Below are 25,689 nucleotides of genomic sequence, written 5' to 3'. Positions count from 1 at the left end.
GAGATTCTGTTGCTACGCTGTCCCACCCCTCAGAGCAGTCTCTACATTGTTCCTCCAGAGATTCTGTCTCCACACTCCCCGCTCCTTGGGGCCTGCCCAGCGCACCTCTGCATTGGAGGTTCCTTCTCTGGTACATCGTATCTCCAGACCTGCCAAGTACTGCGACTCTTCTGAACTGTGCCTCTCTATCCGTTCCTCGCAGTATAACTCAGTGCAGGCACCTGCGATCATATGGCAGTGACACAGGACGTCTCCTTCTCTACTGAACCATAGTTGTGTCTCTGCTGCAGCTGACCTCGCCTCCCGATGATGGGGACCTGTGGGGTCCTATCCCTCAGGTAGCATGAACCTCCACCTCGGCCAAGGGTCCACGACCCACAAAACCTAACAAGGCCAGATGAAACATTCTGGAAGGAAGGAGCTGTGCTGCTAAGAATCAAATGGAGGAGCAGGAGGAGTTGAAGGTCTGCTGTACCAGTACCCAGTCTATTACACTCACCAAACAGATATACCCTAATGATCCTGATTTTAAAACTGTTTGTATTTTATGACACAAATTCCTAAGTTTAGTTTGGTTATAGTGGACAAGACAGCCGTCCACTGAGGAGTGTGCTCAGAGCCTCTCTCTCCATTTTCCTCTTTTTTTGGATTATCTCTTTTCTAAATCCTCACACCAAGAGGAAATCCAAATTGAGGGAGAATATTACCAGCTCTCTCTCGTTGGACTAGCTCCAACCCCGGATTGAGGGGTTCTTCGCCACGATGCCAGCATTACCTCCCATAGCAATGGCCATTGCAGAGGACAATGGTGAGTGGAAGTCTCCCCTGCTGGCAGAAGAGATCTCTCTCAGCCCGGGATCACTGGCCTCACCATCTCACCCTCACCATGGAATGCCTCTGCCATCGGTCTTATTGTCAGCTCCCTTGGAAGTGAGTCGGGGAGTTCCGACTTTGTCATGGGCGGTTGCGGAGGATTCTGGAAGCTCTATTTTTTCTCCCACAATGGTGACCTTGTATATTGCTGAAAAGAATGCCCCTGGTTCAGGGGCTATCGGAGCAATAATTTCTTCGCCTTCAGCCCTAACATTGGCCCTCCTAATGGTCTGAGTGAAGGTGTGTTTCAGAATGGAGGTGATGTGATGAATATCCTGGTTGACAAGCTTGGACTAAGTAAACCATCTGTGATTACCTTAGAAGTCCTATGGAATGCCTTAGTGACTTTGGAAACCTCCATTTCTTCACTAACTAAGGTTATTTTAGATACCAAAAGCTGAGTTTTACTTAATAATAATTCAGTTTCATCCCAGGAATCAAAGCTTTTGGCATTGGATACTCGTTTTGTTACCTTGAAAAAGCTCAGCAAAATGTGGTTAAGTTTGATTTGTTATATACTAGGAATTTTGAGAATATTGAAAATGCTTTGCGGTCTCTTAATTTGAGAATTCTAAATTTTCCTGTTATTAAATTGATTTCTCCTGCAGATTTGTTTAGGAACTATATTTCTCAAATTTTAAAAATTCATAATTCTGTGATGCTTGTAATAACTAAGGCATATTACTTGCCTCAAGCTGAAGAAGTTCCCGGTGATAATTTGGCTGTGGGTACTCCTTTGGTCCTTAGAAATCTCCTTGAAAATTCTGTCAATAGATATTTTGCAACAAGGAACTTTGTGTTGTTTGCTTTTTCGTGTGATTGAAATAATGTTCTATGCTTTTTTTTTTTGTAATGGTCAAAAACTATGGATATATCCTGATTTCACTAGAGCTACCCAACTTTCGGGCCGATACAGTAAAGCGCAGCCGCGGTTACCCTGTTTTTAACCTGCTATGGACGCACATTTTGGATGCGTAAGGCTAACCCGCGATTCAGTATCCAGTTTTACGCGTCCTTACCACTTGCCGAAATGGACGCGTATCCATCTCTGCCCGCCACATGTATATGATATGTTAATGATCGATTTAGCTCCGATACAGTAACGTGCATCCAAATTATCGCCTTTTTAACCAGCTTATTTGCCGTGTCTTTAACCGGCATATTTACCGCCTACCCTGACCCTGGCATTAGTGTGGTGTTCAGTCAGCTTCGTACCGGACAGCGCCATGGACAACATGTATATTATTGCTCTGGCGCTATTTTTCATTTGGTTGAGAAGCAGAATGAGAAATGCTCGAATGAGAAATGCTTGAAATGCTCGGCAGATTGGAGAGGCGAACAGGGGAGCCCAGCAGCAAGGAGAACCCATCCGACCGGAGAACCCAGCAGCAAGACCGGAAGAAGTATATGATATGTTTCGGTTGAACTGTACCATCCATCCATCTCTGGGCATCTCTGAAGCTCCGGACATGGACGCCTTTATGGATGCCGGAGAGATGGGCGTCCACTAGGCATCCTGAGGCTCCGGGTCCAGCGGAGACATGGACGCCTCTACGGCGCCGGAGAGATGGACCCGGAGCCTCAAGTGTCCTGAGGCTCCGGGTCCAGCGGAGACATGGACGCCTCTATGGACGCCTATACGGAATCTCTACAGACATTTCAGTCATGGACATTTGGAAAGAGACAGGAACGTCCATGAATGGAAGCCGCGACCTCGGACATCCAAGGTCGCGGCATCCGTTCATAGACCTTCCCGCCTGTATCTGGGCATCCATGATCGGAGGCCGCGCTGCCTTGAGCGCCCGGCCGGATGTCCAAGGTCGCGGCTTGGATGTCTGGCCGGGCACTGAAGGCAGCGGGGCCTACAGGAGGGAAGGTCCATGAACAGAAGCCGTGACCTTGGCATCTGTTCATGGACCTTCACACCTGTATCCGGGCATCAATAATCGGAGGCCATGCTGCCTTGAGCGCCCAGCCGGACGTCCAAGGTCGCGGCTTGGACGTCCGGCCGGGTGCTCAAGGCAGCAGGGTCTGTAGAAAAGAACCATCCACTTACCTGGTGGAATGACATTTGAAATGACAGGTACCAGCGCACCCTGGATACTGTATAGGCGCTGCACACCGCTCTCTACAGTAAAATGGATTGCGAACGCCTACTGCTTCAATGACATGCTTTGGACGCTGCTTGGATTTGCGTCTAATTTGAATACTGAATCGAGCGGCTTTTTAACCAAGATGTGCGCGCGGCAAACAAGGGTGCGCCCGGCACTGCCACACTGTTTCTTATGCGTCCTTACTGTATCGGCCAGTTTGTTGTAAAACATTTCTTTCTATGCGCTCTGAGGTGTTGCCTAAGGGGGTCAATTTGTTTTACGATACCCATGTAAATGTTCTATTAGACATTAATTATATTTTTTTAAAACCATTCCAACTTCGGTTGTTCATAGATTCACATCTTCAATAGCCTTTCTTATAGTCTGGCTTTATAAAGTATAACTGGTGTATATCTTCTGACTCTGCCTTTTTCTTAATTTCATGGTGTTAATATTCTCTTAATTTTCCCTTGTCTCCCTTATTTTCCTGTTACTATATGAGGATGCTTGATCTATTTCATTTTCTTTTAACTATCATGATATTACTTGTATTCAATATTGCATACCTTATGTTACCATACAAGGTATTGTATTTAGTTTGAAATTCATAATTAAAAAAAAATGTTTTGTTAATTTTTAGCTTGACCGTTTCAAAATATATAACTTTGTTTTCGGTTTTTTTTTATTAGTCATTTTATTTGTTTATTGCTGTATTTCTAGAACACACCTCCCTAAGGGGGTCATTTTCTAATGGAATCGCACGAGAAAAGGGACTTTTCATGTGCGATAGCTAAATCAGGGCAGAGTCAGGGTGGAGTCTGCACCGGAAGGGGGGGAGACGGGGCGGTGTCGGGGCGGACTCCGCGATGATTTCGCTAGTGGCGATAAAGTAGGACCCCTCATTGCTGCCAGTAGCGCGCCCAATAGCACCTCCTTTTACGATGGCGCTATTGGGTACGAAAGCGGCAGCGATGATACCGCGGTGGGTGTGATCGCTGCCGACTTTCGCGGCCCGCCCCCCGTTAAGCGCCAGGATTCAGGAAGCCACGGTAGTTTAGAAAATCCGGCCCTAAGAAGTTTAAAAAGCAGTATATAACATAATTACATATAAATAGATCACAGAATAAAAATAAAAAGCATGTATTCCCTAATGGCTAACCAATGCCTGGTTGTATAATAAAAATTTTTTAGGTTTAAACATTGCTTAGACCAGGGGTCGGCAATTTTTGAATAGATGCCACTTTGGTGGCACATGAACACATTCAACCTGATGCATCGCTTCATGACTGGTCAATAATTCCGGCTCCTTGAACTCAAAGGTTGGCTGCACTGATATTTCGATCAGATCAGTGTGCTGGATGGATGTGCAAATGTTTCCAGTGATGTTAGTATTGTGAATGAGTCATGATGACTTGTTGGGCAGAGTCAGGATCCCATCGGTCCTCTTCTCTCCCTTCTCCAGAGGCAGATTTCATTAGGGAGGATACCTCCACAGCCTACAGATTGAGATAACATTATTGACCTCTAGTTTAAACTTTAGGGTTGCTATTCTGAAGTGAATGTGTACCTCAGCACCAATGAAAATAATTCCATTTGAGTAACAATGGTTTTGATGTTTAGATCCTCTTCTGCGTGATTATTGGGTGTATGAAGGGTCTCTTACCATTCCACCATGCTGTGAAGGTGTCACTTGGATCCTATTCCGATACCCTTTGACGATATCTCAAATACAGGTAATGGCTGCATTTAGAATAACCTTGCATGTGGACATGTGCTAAAAGTTTACCCAATGCAAATATTGACAGGGACATTATATACCACAGCCCTTCAGATAAGTGCATGTCATTTTAAGTAAAGGTTAAAACCTTTGAGTGTATTAAAGCTAGGTAAAGGTCAGAAATGAAAAAAAAAATATATATCACTTCTCTTTTATCTGTTTTTGAAATAAATCTTTACCAGAGCAAAAGGGAAAAATCAATGAGTAAAACAAACTCAAGCTGTTGTAAACTGCTGGTTCTCAAATGTCATTGCTTTTGATAGTAAGAGAATAAAGAATGGTGATAGGATTCTGAAGAAATCATGAAAGTGCTCCGTTATGCCACGGAAAAAAAAAGCATGAATGTTGCTGGTTCGCTGCCACACACAGAATTATGTTTGATTTAATGCCCACTTCCATCTGAAATGTTAATTAGTGATAGTGTTTTCCCCACAAGAGAAGTATTCAGTTCTTCACCCTAAACTAATATCACAAGGTATCAGGAGGAATTTTTTGGACTTTACCGATAGCACTTGTAACTTAAGCCTACCTAAAGCATGATGTTGTGTGCTGTAAAAGGATTTTCTATCAGTATAACACTGAAGCCGAGCCAGAACATTTATTTATTTAAAGGCTTTTATATACCGATTGCCGTTCGCACATCGTATCGGTTTACAAAGAGTACAGCGCTTCTAGAATGGAAGATATAAGTTACAAAGAATACAGCACTTATAGAGTGAAGCATAACAGATACAAGCATCGTATTGGTTTACAAAGAATGTTGCGCTTATATGAAGCATAACAGATACATGGGGCAAATTGGAATCATATCGGAAGAGTATAACTATGAAGAATTTAAATCAATCAAACTATAAACTATGTACAATCCATTGGTTTACAAAGCACATTGAGCTTATTATACTGTGGCATAACAGTTCCATGGAGCGGTAAGAACCAAATAGAGATAGCATGCAGCATTGTCCTAGCATTCCATGCCTCAGATGTGTTGCAAGGCCTGAAGAATGGGTGACTTCAAGCTTCTGGTGCGTGAAATTGTAAATCTGAAGTATGAGCCCAGTTATCCCTTACTGCTGTATTTATAACCAGTTCCTGTTGAAAACAATTCTATAGCTATTATGAAAAATTTTGCAAAATCTAAAAGGTGAATTTAAAAGACCAACGCGAGATATACGAATATGTTGGGCTGGCGCATGCTGAGCAGATCTGAAACGCAGCATGGGAACGCAAGTATCCCTTGCTGCACACACAAACATTTTTTTTAGCAAAAAAGGGGTGGGGCATGGGCGTTCGGGGATTTTGACTTGAAAGAAGTGCGAAAATATTTCAGTGATCCGATGCATGCTGGAGTCCTCTGACATGTAACTTTACTTCTATGGATGGCATGTAAGTAATAAAATAAAAAATCCAGGCATGACAGCAGGGTTTTAAGGGTCAGCGTTAACAGGGGGGAAGTGAGGCAATTAAAACTGGGGGGTTTGGAAGTCCTATCCCTTAACTGGGTGAACTGAGAACAAACTTGGAAAATGGCCAATGGTATTGGTGCGTGTGGCTTTTAAAATCCCCCCACTTACATAGTAGATGTGGCATTTGCACACATAGGCGTATGCCCTCTTAAAATTGCACGTACAAAATTAAAATTAAAAAAAATGTAAATGAAAATTTTAAAAAAATTGCACGTATATCTACATGCGCTCAGAATATTTTGTAACATGCACACATCGCACAAAATGTTATAAAATTGCTGCGTCCCTGGGCATAAGCAGGCAAATGCGTGCACATGTGCGCCCACGCACCTGTTGAAAAGTTACCAACCCTCTGTTGCACGGGCTTTTCTTGTTGTCCTTTCTGTCTTAATTATTTCAGTCGGGTTTTTAAAAGTTCAGGTTCTATCTGAAAATGAGCTGATTATTTAAGGACCTACAATATATGCGGTTGGAAAAATGAATTTCTGAAAACGTTTGGAAATGTGGCGGATCTGTTGTATGATGCATTCATTTATTTATAGTTTTTAAGTCATGCATCCAAGCCCCAGGATGTGTACAAACAAATTATAGCATTATAATCAAGAAATAAATTAGTCATATCAAAAATTCAGCATTCTAATTACAAACACTAATTACTACAATGAATATTACATAGATCATAAAACAGATGTGGGCAGTGTGGCACACATTCTACTATCTATTGTCTTGAGCTGAAAGAAGAAAGCTTAGAGCAGTGGCTGAGAGGGAAAAATTATACTAGCTGGAAATCTAGATACATTTGATCTGAGATTCATGATCAGTGACTCATATTAAACCAGCTATCTTGTTTTTGCGGAGTGACTTTTACCAAGAAACACCTTGATGGAATCTTAGAAAATGTAAAATATTATGCCTGTATTATTGTCATGCTGCAATTACAATGCTACGACTAACCGTTAGCCAATCAAAATTACAAACAACATTTTAGGTCAGTCAGCTCACCCCAATAAAATTTATACTAATAGGCGTAATGGAAAACGATTCGCGGCAAGAAATCGATTCCTGAACCCCGCTGGACTCCCAGAAACTTTTGGCCAGCTTGGGGGGGCCTCCTGACCCCCACAAGACTTGCCAAAAGTCCAGCGGGGGTCCGGAACGACCTCCTGCGTCGAATCGTTTTTGTCTATGGCCCGCCGCCATTTTGCGGCAGCCATTTTGCAAAATGGCGCCGGCTGAAGACAAAAGGATTCAATTGAGGGGGCCGTTCCGGACCGCCGCCGTTCTGGACCACCGCTGGATCCCCAGGTAATTTAAAGCATTTGGGGGGGGTTTAATTTAAAGGGTCGGGGGTGGGTTTTAGTGTGCCGGTTTTCCTGCCCTCCCCCTTCCCCCGATTTACGATTTTTTAACGATAAATCGGGGGAATTGGTATTGTATTGTGGCCCTAACGATTTTTGACGATTTAAAATATATCGGACGATATTTTAAATCGTCAAAAAACGATTCACATCCCTAATCTGCATCCTTCTGGCTCTGTGGAAGATGGTTCCGCTGCACTTCTCGCTTGCTGACCTCCTGTTCTGCTTCTGAAATCCCACTGCATTTGAACTACTTGAGTGAGTCAGGTTTTGGAGTTCAGGACTTCTCAGTCTAAACTCCTTCCCAAGGTACTTTCTGTTTTCTGCAATGAGATTTCCCCTCTTAACTTTTTCATTCTTTTGCTTGGGCACACGGCAGAACAAGCTTCACCCTTATTCTCTTGCTGTTTAGTTACTCTCTTCTTTTATGGATATATACTCTGTCACAAAGGGGCAATTGCTGTACAGTCATTTTTGCATATTATAGGAACACACAGCAAGGACACTTTGGAGGTAATTTTTCAAATCGCATTAGGGCCTTATCGCATGCAATAAATAACGCATTGCGAGATGCATATGCAAATTTTAAAAATTTACTCAGGTGGGGAAAAGTAGATGAAAATGAGGGGGTGCTTAATGTTACATGCAATAGCATAACGCATGCTATTGCGGGATTTAACTACACCTTTTTTCCTGGCGCTATGCTGTGCATTATGGCCAAAACAGGATTTGCACTAAATCTCTCAAATCTGTTTCGGGGGGGAGGGGGAGGAGGGAGAAAGAGAGAGAGAGAGAGACTCTGGGGAGGCACACATATTACTCAACTTTTTATACCACTGTAAGAAGGGCCATTTTGAACTCGGGGTGAGGTTTTGGTGGTGGGCTAGGTTTTGGGGGGCACAGTCAGAGGTATGAACAGCACAATAGACATCAGTGAAGATTTCTAGCGATAAAAGGTATAAAAGGATGAGATTTGTACAATGTACTCTCGACCTAACTTGATGCATGCTCTTCCTAGCTGCTAACAAACGAGGGCCTGGATTTTCTAAGGTCGCAGACCTTGGAGAATCCAGCGGTAACGGGGGGGTGGGAGGGCGAAGCCGGGGACGGGCCTGCAAAAGCCGGCAGCAATCGCACCTCCGCGATGCAATTGATGCCGGCTTTTGCACCCAATAGCACCATCATAAAAGGTGGTGCTATTGGGCACGCTACTGCCCAATCAGCGAAGTCATCGCGGAGTCCACCTCAATGCCGCCCCGACTCTTCCCCTTCCGGTGCGGACTGAGTTTGTGCCTAACTAGACAGGAATGAATATCCCTTGTAAGTCAGGGTATGTTAAATACGATCCGATTCTCTAAAATTCACAGCTAATACCCTTCTTAATGCTTGCATTGTGCCAAAGAAAGCTTCCTTCCAGTGTTCATAAGGTGTTATATGCACAGGCAATGTGTCTAGGTGTGTTGTAACTAATCAGACCAGTTGTACTCAATATAATTGGAACAATTTCTTCATCTTTCTGCCCCATTTTCTTGGTCTCTGATTGCATCAATTGATACTTGAGGATCTTCTCTATCTCCATTTGATCCACAGAATACTTGTTTGGTATTGACACTTCTATCAACAGTAGTGCCCTTGTGATTTTCTCCTGTATCACAATTCAATATTCTTGCATCTAGCTTTTTATGTGTTGGAATGGGAATGTTACAGGTGATCTCAACATCTTCATTCTCTACAGTTCTCTAAGGTACATGATTCCAGTGCTTTTTTGGTACAGTGGATAAAATTTATACAATTTCTAGTGGATGAGTCATACCACCTAATTATCTTTCTGTGTACACACCTTTCTACATCAGAACTTGTCATCCAGCAACAAGGAGGCCAATATTCAGTTCCATAAATTCAGCGGGATAAATGTCCCACTGATAGCATAAAGTTATGTGGCTACATGTAGCTGGATAATAGCTTTAAAAACAAACTGACTATGTTTGAGTATCTATAAAAGGTATCCAGGTAAGTAGTACTTTGAAAAAAAAAAAAAAAGATATGAAGGGGGTCTGTGACCCACTTTTCTCCCTCCCCCCATGAAATGGCATCCATTGCCTTATTGGGCCTTGCTTCCCCCACTCCACTGATTTCAAAAAAAATTTCAAGTTTCGTGGGCCAAGCCACTTCCCCAACCTCCATTTTCCCATTCTCATTAAAAAGAAATTGCGATCCCACCTCAGACCCTACTTGCACCCCCCATTGCAAATAAGTAGTAGACTGGCTACCCCCACCCCCACCCCCACCCAGGCCCTCTCCCATTCCCCTGAAACTTATAATAATTCCCTGCTAGGAATAATTCCCGGCACTACCCGTATCCTCCAACTACTATATCTTACTCTGGGATCACTTGATTGGTTTTAAATTACCATTTCCTAGGACAATAATTTCCCAAATCCTATTTCTTAACGTGACAGTATCTCTAGGACTCCTTTTGCAATGCTCTCTCTTTCTTCAGTGGGCTACTTTCTGCGCAGCACTAGAATGCTTCTGCATTTATGGCTTATCTACCAAGTTTCTTTCTCTGTTTGCGCCTAGTGTATCTGCAATATCTTTAGACATCTCTCCAATTCTTTGTGTGGGTGCCCTATGAATACCGACATCATAATGCAGAAAGAGAGATGTCGTACAAATTAGAAACATATGAGACATGCATTTTTTTGACCGTACTGAAATAGAATCCTCAAAAAATCTCTTAGACATATTTATCTAATTTCATGAAACTTGAGCAAGACTGGATTGCTCCATTAGAAGGGAAGAAGATCAGTGTAGAGTATATTTCTTTAGGGTCCCTAACAGCAAAGGTAACGTGTTCTTTAAAACCTGCATAGAGCAAGCTGATTTTCAAACTCAAGCTATCTGTGTTCACTGTGCTTGAATGTCAAGTCATTAATGGAGCTAAAAGTATGCCTGTACCCCCACACAGGCTATAAAATGCTGACATAAAGAACGCACATTAGCAATAACCCAATACATGTGTACATTTTGTAAAATGAATGCCCATACATAGTTTTTCAAACACATCTCTGAAACGGCCCCCCATGAACACTTTTTTCCTCTGGCCAAAAGTACACGCATTATGAAAGTACCTTCAAGTGGCTAAATAATCACTTACCCGGATATGGCAGGTGGGTTACTCTAATTTGACTCACATAAAAGCATTTGAAAATTTACCTCGTGGGCATTTCTTACTTAAATTTGACAAGTGGGTGGCACTGCTTCCCTGTTGGGTTATTTATCTAGGGAACAGTTTTTCAATAGCCCACATACTTTAAAGTATGGCCACTTTTAATGAACATACTTTATCTAATTTTCAAGCAGAAAGAACATGGGTACTTTTCTTTGAAAATTAGTATATGTGCTTAAAGCAACTGAAATTTTTTTTTGTGGGTCAGCTGAGAGGGGTAAAATAGTGCACGTACTTGTGAAAGTGCCATGTATGCACACTATTTTCAACTCGGCGCCTAAACATGCCTCTGAGAATGTCCTTTTAAATTTGGATAAACGTATCCACCCTATAGAAGACCAATAGTAGTTTTATATCCAGCCAGAGGGAAGCTATTGTCATCCAAACTATTTTAACCAGGGAAATATCTTTGAAGATTGCCCTCATAGTTAGCATGGACAACTGGAAATTCCAGACAGTGGCTTATTAAAATTGTTCAATCTTTCTATGTCTGGCTAAAGTAAATTAAATACAGTCTAGGCAAAACTGAGTTCAAAAGACAAATGGTGACATATAAATAACCCTTTAAGGTCTTTTGTTTGGTACCAAAGAAATGCAAATGTCTGAATTTTCTTTGAAAGTCAATAGCATGCTCTTTCACACTTACTGATGATGTTTATCTCCTGTCTTCCCAGCAAAGGGGAGGGCACCTTTGGCTGACAGCCTATGCTGTATTATTTGCTAGATTACACTGACAACCAAGTAGAAATAACTGTAAAAGGGAGATACCAAAATTTAGTATAATTAAACCTCTCTCATTCAGCCTATGAAACAGAAATTATATTTGAACTAAAAAAATTGTAGGCTTTTGTATCAGAGCTAGGGTGGGTGATACCTGCCTGGCGCTAATGAGTGGAAAGGAACTGAATACTAATGAGCCTTTTTAATTAGGGATAAAAGCGGGCTGTCTTATGTTTAGAGAGTCAGAGATATAAAAAAGGAAGAGAGAGAGATGTAACCATGATGAGAAGCCTTAATTCCAACTTTAAGTTTGTTGGCTTCTGACAACAAAGAAAAAAATTTCAGGTAGTTTTCTTGCAGTTTATTATTTGAAGAAAATGACTTAGAATTGAGTCAGCTGTTTATTTTGTAGTGAGGGAAAAAAGTGATTTGCAGATATTGTCTGTATTACAATCCTGCTTGTGGGATAGGCCCACAAGCAATCCCTTACCTCTCCGCTGACATCCTGATGGCCATCCATTGCGGCTTGGAGGCCACTGCCACTGCCGTCGCTGACTTTTGGGCTTTCTCCCTCGCGGCCTGGAGGCCGCCGCCATTGCCGCCATCGACCAGGCCTCCAGCAGCCTGAATGCTACCAAACCACACCAATCCCTCTGTGGCCGTGTGACGCTGCCGCTATCCCTCTTCACAGCCAGGAGGCTACCGCCAAAGTTGCTCCTCTTCATGGCCTGGAGGCCGCCGTCAACCACGTTGCTTTTCCTGAGACCTGGGTACCGCCTCCTTCATCTCTTCGCAGCTAGGCCGCTGCCAGCTTTCTTCTTCAGTGGCCTGGGCGTCCTGAAGCTGCTTCTCCAGGAGGCCTCCGCTGTCCACATCCTCTTTCCGCAGCCAAGATGCCACACCGGAGCTCCTCTTTATGCGGCTTGGAGGCCGCCATCATCTTCCTGCTTCGCGGCAGCTCTACTCCACTAAACACGATTTTTGATCCAAAAAATACCTGATTATCAATTTAACCCTAAACTCTTTGCTTAGTATATCAGAACTTACTAAGACAAATCCACCTTCTTTTCCCGGATAACTTACTTACAACAAAAAATGCAATGAATTTGCATATTTCTTCAGTGACAGATCTCTATATTAGTTAACAATATTTCTCACACTAACATACAACAGATCACTTTGCCTATCAATCCTGAATTATCTTGGACACATTTTGAAAATGTATCAGCATCTGAAATTGAGACATTAGTTAACAAAATGAACCATGCAGTCCATCCACTCAATGCTATTCTGACAAAAATACTAAAATCAATACCTAATATCATTGCCAGTTCCCTAGCGGGTATTATCAATACTTCCTTAGACCAAGGACTCTTTCCCGATATATTGAAATGTTCTGCTAAACCAATATTAAAAAAACCCAAACTAGATATAACAGACCCGAGTAATTTTAGACCCATCTCTAACCTACCTTTTATAGCCAAACTGATAGAAAAAGTTGTTAACCAACAACTTACAGAACACTTAGACACCAATAATATTTTATATTCCGCACAATTTGGATTCCGTAAATTTTTTAATACAGAGACCTTACTCGTCTCTCTTATCGATACTATTTTAAGAGGACTAGATAACGGCCAATCTTATCTTTTAATAAAGCTGGGATATCTCTGTAGCCTTTGAACACGATAACCATGAGATTTTAATAAATAGGCTTGTTGAAATAAGGTTATCAAACATCACTCTCCAATGGTTTAAATCATACTTAAAAAAACGATCATTTAAAGTCAAAATTGGGGTCTTTGAATCCGACCAAATTGAGCATATCAATGGAGTACCTCAGGGTTCCTCCCTATCCGCCATACTTTTCAACATCTATATGTTGCCACTGTGCAAGTTATTAGCTGGCTTAGGAATTACGCATTATATCTACACAGATTACATCCAAATCTTACTTCCTATTAAGGATACTATTAAAAACACTCTTAAATTATGAGAAATTTATCTGTATCCATATAACGACTTTTAACTCATATGAGCTTAAATCATCAAAACAGAGGTTCTATTGATCTGTAATACATTGAATGACAACACTAACCTTGAAATTAATACCTTAAAGCCCAAATATACCATTGTAAATGAAGTAAGAGACTTAGAAATAATTTTAGATAGTGAAGTATCTTGGAAGAATTTTATCAACACCCTAATTAAAGATGGCTTTTTCAAGCTTCATATTTTAAAGAAATTGAAACCTCTCCTTCATGCCAATGATTTTAGAATTGTTTTTCCAAGCAGTCATCTCTAAAATAGACTACTGCAAACGCCCTGTTACTGGGCCTTCCTGCATCTACCATCTGCCCACTTCAACTACTTCAGAATGCTGCTGCGCCGACTTTAACAAACACCAGAAAATATGAGCACATACTCCAATTTTAAAGAATTGCATTGGTTGCCGATTACTTTTAGGATAAAGTTTAAGACATTAGTTTTAATTCATAAGACGATATTTAATGAAAAATTGAAATAGTTTAATGCTGCTTTTACATTGTCATGCTCCACAGTGAAATCTGCATTCTGCAGGTAAGGGAATATTAACAATCCCGTCCCCCAAATTGGCACATTTAAATTCAGTAAGAGAGAGAGCACTATCCCTAGCAGGATCAAGGTTATGGAATGCACTACCACCAGAATTAAGGCTAGAAGTGAATTCGCAGACTTTTAAAAATAAATTGAAAATGTGGCTATTCTTGCAGCATTTACATGAAGAGTTCAGTATCGAAGAGAAAGTATTTTTTTTAGACTAGTTATATTTGTTTTAATAATATCTATTATGTTTTATGATGTATTATTTATGCTATTTTAGATTGGATTCAATATTTTGGTATTGTTTATGCTAGTTTAGATTAGATTTGATATTCTATTTACAATTAATGTTTATTTATTATTTTTTTCTTATGTATATTTTACCTGTTTTCCGCTTGTACATGTGATGTAAACCAGTATGAAGCTACCCTATAAAAATAAATAAACAAACAAACAAATAAATAAATAAATAGAACATATACTAATACTCTGGCCAGAATTTTGCTGCAAATTTGGATTTTTTTTTTCTTGAAACTGAACTGAGATATTGGGTCTTTATTAACTACAAAAGGAACTGATTTTCTTAATTTTCAAATGCAAATAATTTTTTCTTTTACTATAATGCCATGTGCCTTGTTTTCCTATATCCTGATGTGTAATATAATTGTGCATGCACTGATTTTTGTTTGAAGTACTTGGGTGTTTTATTTTATTTAATGCTGTTTTTATTTTCTGCTCCAGCCTCTCCTCCTCATCCCTTTAGTTGTGTGGGCATGTTACATATGTTCATTATAAAATCACACAGCTGAGAGGTAGAGTTATTTGTGTGGCCCCCTCCCATAGATGGTAGGGGTTCACACACAATTAATGGTGCTTTTACTACCAACATTACCTGGATAAGTGACCTTTCCTCTCTTCTTTTCCATTACCAATCTTTCACATCCTGCATTCCTTTTCTCTCACAATAAGTTAACTTTTGCACATATGGGTTCAGATCTTTGGAACAAGATCCCTTTAGAAGTTCAAATTGCCTCATTTCTTTCTACTTTCCAGTCCAAGCTGAAAACATATCAGCTTTTGAAGTTCAGCATTTCAATCTTGATCTAGATGTTACGGTGCCGGTCGCGACGGTCATGACCCGGCCCTTACCTCCTTGGTCCCGTTCCGTCTCCAAGAGCCTGCGGCCTGTTTTGCGGTGTCCCCACGGGGGGGGGGGGGGGGGGACGCCCACCGAGAAACCCTTCCTGGACGCCGTCTTCCTAGGCGCGTGCGCACATGAGCCGTGCTTATGAAGGCCTTTCCCGCCACTGAAGGCTCTGCCTTACCCCTGACATCAGACGCTGCGGCCTATGTAAGGCCGCCATGGAGCCCAGGACTTTGCCTTGCAACGGGGTTCCTTGCGGTTCCCAGTTGCTCTGAGCCCCGGAGCGTGCTATTGCGTTAGCAGCTCCGTTCCTGCCTACGGCTTGCTACGCTTCTGTGTCCAAGTCCTGTGTTTGCTTTTGCCTAGTTCCAGTAACCTGTCCTGCTTCAGTTCCAGCTTGGTTCCAGTACCTTTCCTGCTTCAGTGCCAGCCTGGTTCCAGTAACCTGTCCTGCTTCAGTTCCAGCTTGGTTCCAGTACCTTTCCTGCTTCAGTTCCAGCCTGGTTCCAGTACCTGTCCTGCTTCAGTTCCTGCCTGACCCCGGATCCCTGCCTGCCTGCTTCAGCTCCAGCTTCCGTGATCTCCTAAGTCCCAGAGGCCGGGCTCCTACGGGCTCCTCCCGGGGGAGCACCAGCTTCCTGGGTGAAGCTCACCGTCCATCGCCTGCCTGGTATCGGCCTCCTGGCCTGCCCTCTAGCAGAGACTATAGTCCATCTCTCTCCAGTCTCCTGCAAGCCAGCCCAAGGGTCCACTAAAACAGATAATCCTCAACACTAGAAGCATTCTTTTACTTTCTCTAATTCTGCTTATCATGCAATAATGTACCTCATAACTCACTGTGCTGTCATATTGTAAGGTGCTCTGGTCAGGATACTATGGAGAGGACAATTTTTAAAGGCATTTGTATGGATAAAGAGAGATTTCCCTGCATAAACTGGCTGTCTGAGAGTGAGAACTGCACTCCTTGACAACTAAATGTACACAATGTGCACACTTTTAGCATCATTTAGGAAGGACTTTCTTGGGGGAGTTGTTTGGGTGGGATTGTAAAATAACATACATCTATTGTATTTTTAAGTCTTTAAGTATTATTTTTATGTAGAAAATTCACCCACACAAAAAGGGCATGCAAAATGTCCATGGCTGCTTTGTTTTCTTAATATGATTCAAAGTGAAAGTGTTATGGGAGCGCTGAGGGAGCGGTCCCACTCGAGGGGATTGTGTGCTCTTGAGCCTCGGCACAGTCCCAGATGAATCCAAGAAGCACCGAGGGTAGGTGAGGCATGTCCCAGCATGGGTGGAAGCTGACAGTCCAACCTTCTGCCGGACCTGCATGCTTCTGGAACCAACAATCATGATGTTAGTAATGAACAGTCCTCCGACTGTTCCTGGCCCTTTCGGACCTGCCGCTGGAATGGCAAGAGCAGGCCGGACTCCGGACGAGGGCAGACGAAGGCTCAGGACAAGGCACTGGAAACAAAGACACAGGAACAAGGCACTGAAGACTCAAACAAGGCAAGGTTCAAGGTATTCAATGAATTCAGGCAAGAATTCAGAAGCAAGCGAAGTACTGGGTTGAGCCCTACCACGCAGCGCGCCCTACACAGCCCACCGTAAATGGGCGGACCCAATGGGCTGGTCACGGACCACGCTAGAGTATAAAGCAGGCTCCAGACGAGGTGTGGAATAGCTGAAACTGGAACATGGCGAAAATACAGTAGAAGCCTGTACCAAGGCACGCCCTAAACAGCCCATCCTAAGCTGGTCGCGGACCATGCGGGAATGGCACAGGTTCAGTCAGAGTCTTAGGCATGGACAGAGCAAGCTCAAGTATCCAAGGGCGAGACAGAGTTCAAAACACAGCACCAAGATGGAACTTGGCTTCAGGCAAGGATACAGGACCAAGACGGGACTTGGCTTCAGGCAGGCTTGAGCTGCGGACATGAAGAAGGATGGCGACAAGGAACCAAAGGTAGCAGGCATCAGGACAGGATCACAGACATCAGGAATGGAACTGGAACATGAACATAGGGAACAGGTAACACAGGACATGGAGCTCCAACGAAGAACATGGACCTGACGGAGTGCTGGAAGGCAAGACTTCCAGGAGCAGGAAACTCCGATGCAAGGCAAGGCAGAACTGAAAGTGAAGCCCTTTTATAGGCCAGAAAGCAGGCAACTCTCTGGGAGGAGTTCCGATGGGCCACATCTGGCTGGCCCAATAAGTATAGAGAGAAGCTGCGGGCCGACCCATTAGAGAGAAGGGTGGGGCCCAAACAAGAAAATCCAAGCTGAGACTGGAGCAGGCTTCAGGCAGGCCCAAATGACATCGAAGGCCTCCCAGGCCGTGGAGCAAAATCCAGAAAGCCGGTTCAAGCGAGGCCCCGGCTTCAGAGTGGCCTCCAGAGAAAGGTGAGAGGCCTCCCATGGCTCCAGCTACAGGAGGAATCATAACAGAAAGTAGGTGCGTACTTTCGCTTTGGAAATTGTTGCAAAGTCTGCAGGTAAAAAGTAAACATGGATTTTGTTCCAATGCATTTTAAAACTTGCCCTGTGAATGCTAAAAATATAAGAAGTAGTGGATGTGTCTAGTGTGCATACCCTTTGAAACAATGTTGTTAAGTATGTAGCTTAAATCATTTTGAGTGGGCTGGAGATTTTTAATACTGCCTCCTTAATCTCACTGATTCTCTTTCAGAATTAGTAGAATTTGTATGCCATTGTTTAATATGGCCTCTGTTCATATTCGTGTCTTTTTTCCTTTCATTGTATTCCAAATGATTCAATTACAGTATTAATATAGATTTCATTCACAGTGAAATTTCAGATCCTTTGAAAGTTTAACACACATTAATAAAGAATAATTGTTTACACCTTTATAAGTATAAAAGAAATGGCCATGAGCATGACTAGACCAGAATGTTAAATAAAGAATCTCCTGACATATTTTTCCATGCTACTGTTTACTATTTCTAAAATTTGAAAAAAAAAATCATGCAATGAGATCTGTTAATCTCTTTTGATGGTTGAATTGGCATGTACTTGAAACTTGTGAAAAGTGACTATGTCATCCAGTTTTCAATACTTTGTACTCTCTGTTTCTTACCTCTCGTAAACATTCTGTTTCTGTGGCCAGCTATCCCAAAACTCTTTGGGCCTGAGATAATGCTGGAGAATAAATGCTTGTGTGAGGAGGAAATGGAAGGTCTGACACCAGGAGACCAGGGCCAGGGCCTCTGGCCAGATCACTCAACTGCAGGAACAATGGCTTGCCAGTGCCAACAAATGTTTTCTATTAACCCCTCTTGGTATGCTAAATCAATGATAAAACACTCCAAAATCTTTGAATGAAAGTGCAATCGTCAAACAGTATTCCATATATGTACCTTTGTTTTTTCTGCCTTCCAACATATAGAATATTTATGGTAAAGAATTATGTGAAATGGGTCTGGGTCTATCTGTATTCGGGCAAAATACCTCTCCAAATAAGCCACCATTTCTCTTTAAAGATGTGTGTAAAATAAGCATCTTAAAAGTGCCCTCAGAAAGGTGAATGTTAAAAGCCCTGCATGCACAAGCTGGGCTGGCACACACTGAGTGGATTTTAAAAGCTGCCTGAGGACACACATATCTCCTGCTGCATGCACAAAGAAAAGGTTTCTGAAAAGGGGTGGAGTGTGGACGTGGTCTGGGAAGGGCCTGGCCAAGAACTGTGCACGTAAATGCTTACATGTCCTTCCGTGTGTCGGGGGTTCCCTGCCGCGTAAATTTACTGCTGCCATGGATTGCGCGTATCTTTTAAAACTAACACATTTAGACAAGTCAGCGGATTTTTAAGGGTGGGGGGCTAATGGGGGTAAGGGAGACTATTAAATTAAGGGAGTTTGCAAGTCATATCCCCAAACTGGGAGAACTGGGAACGAACTGGGAAAACGACGAATGGCATTGGTGTGTCCCTTGTAAAATTCCCCCACTTATGTGGTAGACACGGGATTTGCACGCACATGCGTGCGTCCGTCCATTTAAAATTGAATGCACATGTTTGCGCATCCAGGCTATTTTATAACATGCACACAAATACCCACGTATGTTATAAAATGGCCACATCTCTGGGTATGGGCTGAAGGACATGTGCACAAAAAGTTACCATCATATAGCTAGATTTATCAAAATGTAATAATTTTCGCATGAATAATGCCTGTGATAAAGAAAAGGGGTGTGACTATGATCATTTAAAAGTTACTGTATTGTGTGCTATAGGTACTTTACTGCTTCCCAGACAGGCATTTCTCATGAGAGAGAGAGAGAGAGAAAGACTCTTTATGAGACTTTCATATTAGTCAACTCTTTACACCACTATAGGAAGGCCACCTAGTAACGCAAGGTGAGGTTTTTGTGGTGGTCTATGGTTTTGGGGCCAGTTTTACAAGCACAGTGTGATGTATGAACAGCACATTATACATCAGTGAAGATTTGACATGGTTTGGAAGGAGGAAAGTCACACAAAGATGAGATTTATACAGTGCTGTCTCACCCTAGCTTGATTGTACCCTGGTAGAGAGTCCATCAAGCTATGGCAAAAGAACATTGTAAAAATCTCACTTTGTGTGACTTTACTCACTCCAAATCAGGTCAAATCTTCACTGATGTGTACTGTACTGTTCGTACGTCTCACTATGCATGTAAAATTGGCCCCAAAACCATACACCACCACCAAAACCTCATCTCGAGTTACTAGCTGGTCCGCCTATAGTGGTATAAAGAGTTGTGTGCCAACCCAGAGGCTCTCTCTCCCTCTCTCTCTGCAATAGCATCCATTATGCTAACACACTGTGCTTTAATACCCCTCATTTTCATTAACCCCTTCCCAATCCTGCCCCTATGAATACATTTAAAAAATTAGCATTTGCACCACATGTAGATATAAGTATTGTGGGCATTAGGGCAATAACGTCATAATGCATTTTGATAAATGACCCTGATAGTTTGCAACTACGAAGGAGGTTCAGAAATTGTCCTCAATATACCCATTTTCCAATAGCGCTATAACCCTCAGAATTGAAAATTTTATTTATAAAGTGAAAAGGGTGGGGTACAGTCTACATAGTCAGTGTCTGACGGATGGTCAGACACTGACTATGCTCAAGAAATACCTGCTCAATATTACTAGAGAGCAGTAGAAATACCATAATTATAATTTCTTTTCATTGCTAAACTACAGTTTGCACTCACCAAATTAAACTTTTCCCTAAAACTTGGCAGGAAGAGTTGGCCCTTTTGGCCTGCCAGTGTTCAGAAAAATTAGTTTGGGACAAATGAGAAGAAAAGAACATTACATTTTCAACTTTAAAATTTACAAAAATATTCAAAGGAAAGCTGCTTGTATTGTTTCTGTTTTGACAATTAACCAGGGCAAAATATGCATGCTAAAAGTATCCATGTACTTTGCACTTGCTATTTGAGCAGGCAGCCAAGCAGAGACAAAATAGTATGTGTACACTGTTTGCCTCCCTTTGCTTGACCATATCTACAGGTGAATCTTTTTCCCATGGCTAGATATACACACACTACAAAAACTTATTTTAACCTAAGCTAAATCACTATTTACCCACATATTGAGAATTATTTTTGTTAAGATACATACATTGGTATAATTTTTTTTTTCACTTTGAAAGTAAATATAAAGGTGATTTTTAAAAATAAATGTCTTGGCATCCACCCTTTAAATCTGACTCAGCAATCAACTGAGGGAAATTCAATTAGTAGGGTAGAAAATGTTGACACCTTGGATCAGAAGCAACGTCCAATTGTTAAACTCAGCAACTAGTAGCCTCCTAGACAATTTGAAAACTTTAAAGTAATCAGAAAAGTTACCAGATTGTAGATAGGATGCCTGTATTAATATATAAATATAACATAATTTTTGCTGCAACTAAGAAACTTCATTTTTTTGTCATTTCAGATAGAAGAGTTTAGAAGATTGAAAACACATGTTAAAGGTGCAGATCTTCAAGAAGGCTGTGATGGGATATTGGGAGATAATTTTAGACCAACTCAACCACTTAGTGATAGAATCATCAGAGCAGCATTTCAGTAGTAGAAGACAGCAATTCAAATTCATCTTTCAGGTACAAAAGTTGGCAACAAAATCATAATTACAGAACTAATCATGCTTTATTGATGTTGAGTGAAAACTGGGCCTGTGGAATTTTGATAAAAACATGGAGTTCAATTGAACAAAATGAGATTGGAATCACTGTAAATCTTATGAAAAAATTCCTCATTATGAATCTTGTTTGTTTAAACACCATTACCCCATCGTGGGGTGCCCTGGATTAAGGGGGGGTCACACAGTTCCCAGGGCAGCTCCTGAATATCCCAGACCTCTCTTTCGTTCAAATGTCCACTCCAATCTCTGGGAATGCTGGGGTTTATTCAGCGATATGTGAGTGGGGAGGTGGGGGTGGGGGGTTGGTTCAACCTTCTGGGCTCCTGTTGTGTAACTAAGTCTTAATCATGATCTCACATCCCAATTCTCTATCAATTTCACTGGTTGATAAATGTTCACACTAGAAGAATCTTCTAGGAGGAAAGGAACTCTTGAATAAAGCACAGAGTTGAAGGATGGTGTTCAAATGAAAATGTACTTCAACTTAAAAATAAAGATCCAGGCTAGGATTGTAAAAATCATGAACAGCAAAATAAAAATCATGATAACAAAATCAGTGGTCTCTTTATCCTCAACACTTCCTCTTTTCTCTCTTCTTTCTATATCCAAACCAGTTTCCAATATCCCTTTCCCATGTAGGGTAGGAAAAGTCTCTTCAGCGACCAGCATAAGGCAAGGAGTCAAATGAAAAAAAATCCCCTTGTCCCAAAAATTAGATGACTCCAACTACTCTTCAAAAAGTCCTTATAATATCAGCAGTCTTACCCACTATTTACTGGATATGGGATAAAACAGCCAATGTCCAATTACCACAGCAAGGTGGTACAGGCCTTTGGAACTGGTTACCAAAATCTTTAGAACAATATCTTCACTTCCAAAGGCTCTGTGATAGGAAAGGGGGCATGTTTTATGGTAATAGCAGTTTATCACAAAGTGCACTATGAGAGAGAGAGAGAGAGAGAACACCTAGCCATAATGCCATCATACTAGGTAGGTATTTATACCTCTATATGAGGTCTACTTAGACACTCGAGGTGAGGTTTAAGTATTAGTGTAGGGGGTTAGGGGCCACTTTGACATTCAAAGTGAGACGTACGAACAGAACAGTGCTCTCCTGTGAATATTTGATGACCTTCGGAGTGAGGAAATTCACACAAAGATGAGATTTGTGCAATGTTCTCTCAACCTAGCTTATGTTACCCAGGTAGAGAGTCCAGGTTGAGAGAACATTGCACTGTTCTGTTCGTACTCTCACTTTGAATGGCAAAGTGGCCCCTAACCCCCTACACTAATACCTAAACCTCATATAGAGGTATAAATACCTACCTAGTATGAGGGCATTATGACTAGGTTCTCTCTCTCTCTTTCTCTCTCACTCTCTCTGTCTCTCTCTCTCAAAAGGTGTAGCAAATCATGAAGCCAGCCCACTTGGCCCCAAACCCCTCCCCTTTTTCTAATTCGCATTGCACTATGCGTTAAAGGCGATTGTGCATGCGAAAATGCTTGGGGGAGCTCAAACCGAAGGGAAACACTATAACCAGCATGATAAATTGGAAGAGCACTTAGAGATACCACAATCACAATACAATACACATAACAATTAGATTTCTGTTCTTTTTGAGGAAGAACATACCTATACTCTTTATTCCTTACATAAGTTATCAGGGAAGCACTTAAAAAATTATATAGTTGTACCTCAATAATACTGTAAGACAATCTAGTCTCCTTGGGTAAGACCTCATCAGAAAAATTAGGCCCACACAAGCCACTTCCAGTCAGAAGGTGGGGAACAAGGGGCTCACCAGCCCCTTCTACCAACTTAATATGGATGTTAACTTTCAAACTGGCATGCGGGCGTACATTTGCGTGCTTATGTCAGTCCACACCCAGGGATGTGGCCATTTTATAACAAGGATGCGAATATGTGCGCATGTTATAAAATAGTCTGGCCAGGTGCACATGTGCACTGAATTTTAAGTGTGCATGCACCTGTGTGCGCAAATCCCACTTCTGCAACGTAAATTGGGGGATTTTAAATGGGGCACGCACTGATGCCATTGCCAGTTTTACATAAAACCCTGTAGGTCTGCTTAGTTTTCTTTATTTTTTAACTTACACATCATCCATAGCAGAAGTAAATTTATGCGGCAGGGGACCTTGGTGCATGCCTAGGCGCGTAAGTATTTACCCGTACATCTCTGGTTCACATCCTGAAATGCCCATGCCATGCCCAGACCATGCCCATGTCCTGCACCTTTTCGAAATGTCTGGAGATGTTTACTTGGCAGGAGTTACTCAGTTGCCAGGCAGCTTTTAAAATTTGCTAACGAACCCAACTTATTCGCACCTTCCCTAATTAATATGCACTCTGGGCTTTTAAAATTCAGCTCACAATGTGTACCAAAGAATGGGAGGAACTATCGCTTCTCCAGAAACACCCAGCAAAGACTGGCAGGGAACAAATTACAAAAAATATTCTGATCATACTATTTCTAGTCACATTTCCAGGGATGAAAGGACTTACATATCTTGTCAATTAACCATTAATGTGAACCCTGTGGGAGATCAATAAACCATTAAACTGAATTAATCCTCAAAAGAAGCGCTCACACATTCAGATCCTATTATGCCCCATAAGAAGTAAGCTGGCATCCCCAGGAAAAAGCTAATGATGTGGAGAAGTCTGGCCAAACCACTAGGTTCAGTGCTCATTTTCACTAATACAACTCCAAATCAAAAATGGCGATATTATTATACAAATAAATGGTTAGAATAAGGAGTTTCAAATGAAGGTACTGAATACCTTTATTTTATAGGGCTTTTTTTCTCACTTTTTTCTAGAATTTTACATTTATTTGAGCATTAAACATATCCAATGCAACAAAATTAATATCCATGCACCCTATATATACTTCTATGAGGATCATAACAATTTTCACAAATTTTACTCAATACGTTAAACATGTAGTAGCAATACAATTTGAAATATCTGTGGCATTAAGGGCAGTCACCATTTTTACAATACCATACTTAAGCAGTTGACAGCTCTGCAGTGAGAACCTCAAGGAATGAAATTGCTTATGCCTATATTATTACTCCAACCAATACCCCTTTAAGCATACCAGGCCATCTGCAAAGCAGTCAAAATAGAAATAACCAAATCTAATCAGAAAACCCCACATTACAATCAGCGCCAAATAAATATTCCTGCCCCTGAACATGGGATCAACAGTTGACTGTCATTCTATGAGGTAATAGCAGAATCTCAGCTTTTCAATCTCAATCTTCAATTTGTTGCCAGAGGATGTGGTTAATGCAGTTAGTGTAGCTGGGTTTAAAAAAGGTTTGGATAAGTTCTTGGAGCAGAAGTCCATTAACTGCTATCAATCAAATTGACTTAGGGAATGGCTTCTGCTATTACTGGCATCAGTAGCATGGGATCTTCTTAGTGTTTGGGTATTTGCCAGGTTCTTGTATCCTGGTTTGGTCTCTGTTGGAAACAGGATGCTGGGCTTGATGGACCTTTGGTCTGACCCAACATGGCAATTTGTTATGTTCTTATGCTCTTTATTACGTCAGGTGCCAATTGCTTGCAGACTGAGATAATTGAAAATCACCTAAAAGAGAACACAGGAAAAACATTCCCTCCCACAAAGGAAAATCATAGCTAGGTCTATAACAATGAACAAATTCAAACACTAGTCTCAATTCTATTATTAATGTAAATGATGTGCATTGTCTGTCGATAAAAACATAAGAGATCATTTATTCCTCTCATCATTTTCATCTGCAGGAGGGAGGGGATCATAATGGTCAGGATGAGGGTTCTTAATCAATGCACCGTTTGGCAACCGGTACTCAGTTTAAGCTCTGTCAGTCCAACCATCCTAGTGATGGTACTGCACAATGTTTTTATAAACATTATGACCTACTTTTATGTCCCAAATCTTTTTATCCAGTGCGGATGAATAATTTGGATTATTTTGCACAAACTATTTGTCAGTTTTGTCTTTAATAATGCATTTATCCAAATGTTCTAGGATCCATTCCTCACAATGCCTCTCCACATAGTTGATGACATACACAGAAACATAGGGATAGTACAAACCAAATAAAGCCCAGAATTTGCGCCATATCATTCTTTACACTTGCGATGCCCTCTATAAGGTCTGTCCATGCTCAATTGTGCTTGGGACAACCCAAGACTGGTCCTGCACTTCTCTTGTGATTGGGTGATCCAGAAATTTACTACTCCCTAGATCCCCAGGTCCATTGCTAGG

General features: G+C 41.6%; 1 protein-coding gene across 1 annotated transcript in view; it reads left to right on the top strand.

Annotated features, from left to right (window-relative positions):
- CA8 (carbonic anhydrase 8) overlaps positions 1-25,689 on the top strand; it is a 246,188-nt gene that overhangs the window by 164,211 nt on the left and 56,288 nt on the right. The window contains exons 7-8 of the mRNA XM_029591353.1: positions 4,587-4,699; positions 21,203-21,368. Coding sequence (XP_029447213.1) covers positions 4,587-4,699; positions 21,203-21,337 — 248 coding nt within the window. The 3' untranslated portion in view covers positions 21,338-21,368. The remainder of the gene's footprint in view (positions 1-4,586; positions 4,700-21,202; positions 21,369-25,689) is intronic.

This window comes from Rhinatrema bivittatum, chromosome 2, assembly GCF_901001135.1.
Source record: "Rhinatrema bivittatum chromosome 2, aRhiBiv1.1, whole genome shotgun sequence".
NCBI lineage: Eukaryota > Metazoa > Chordata > Amphibia > Gymnophiona > Rhinatrematidae > Rhinatrema > Rhinatrema bivittatum.
Note: the sequence above shows the minus strand (reverse complement) of the source record. Positions and strands in the feature narration are given on the sequence as shown.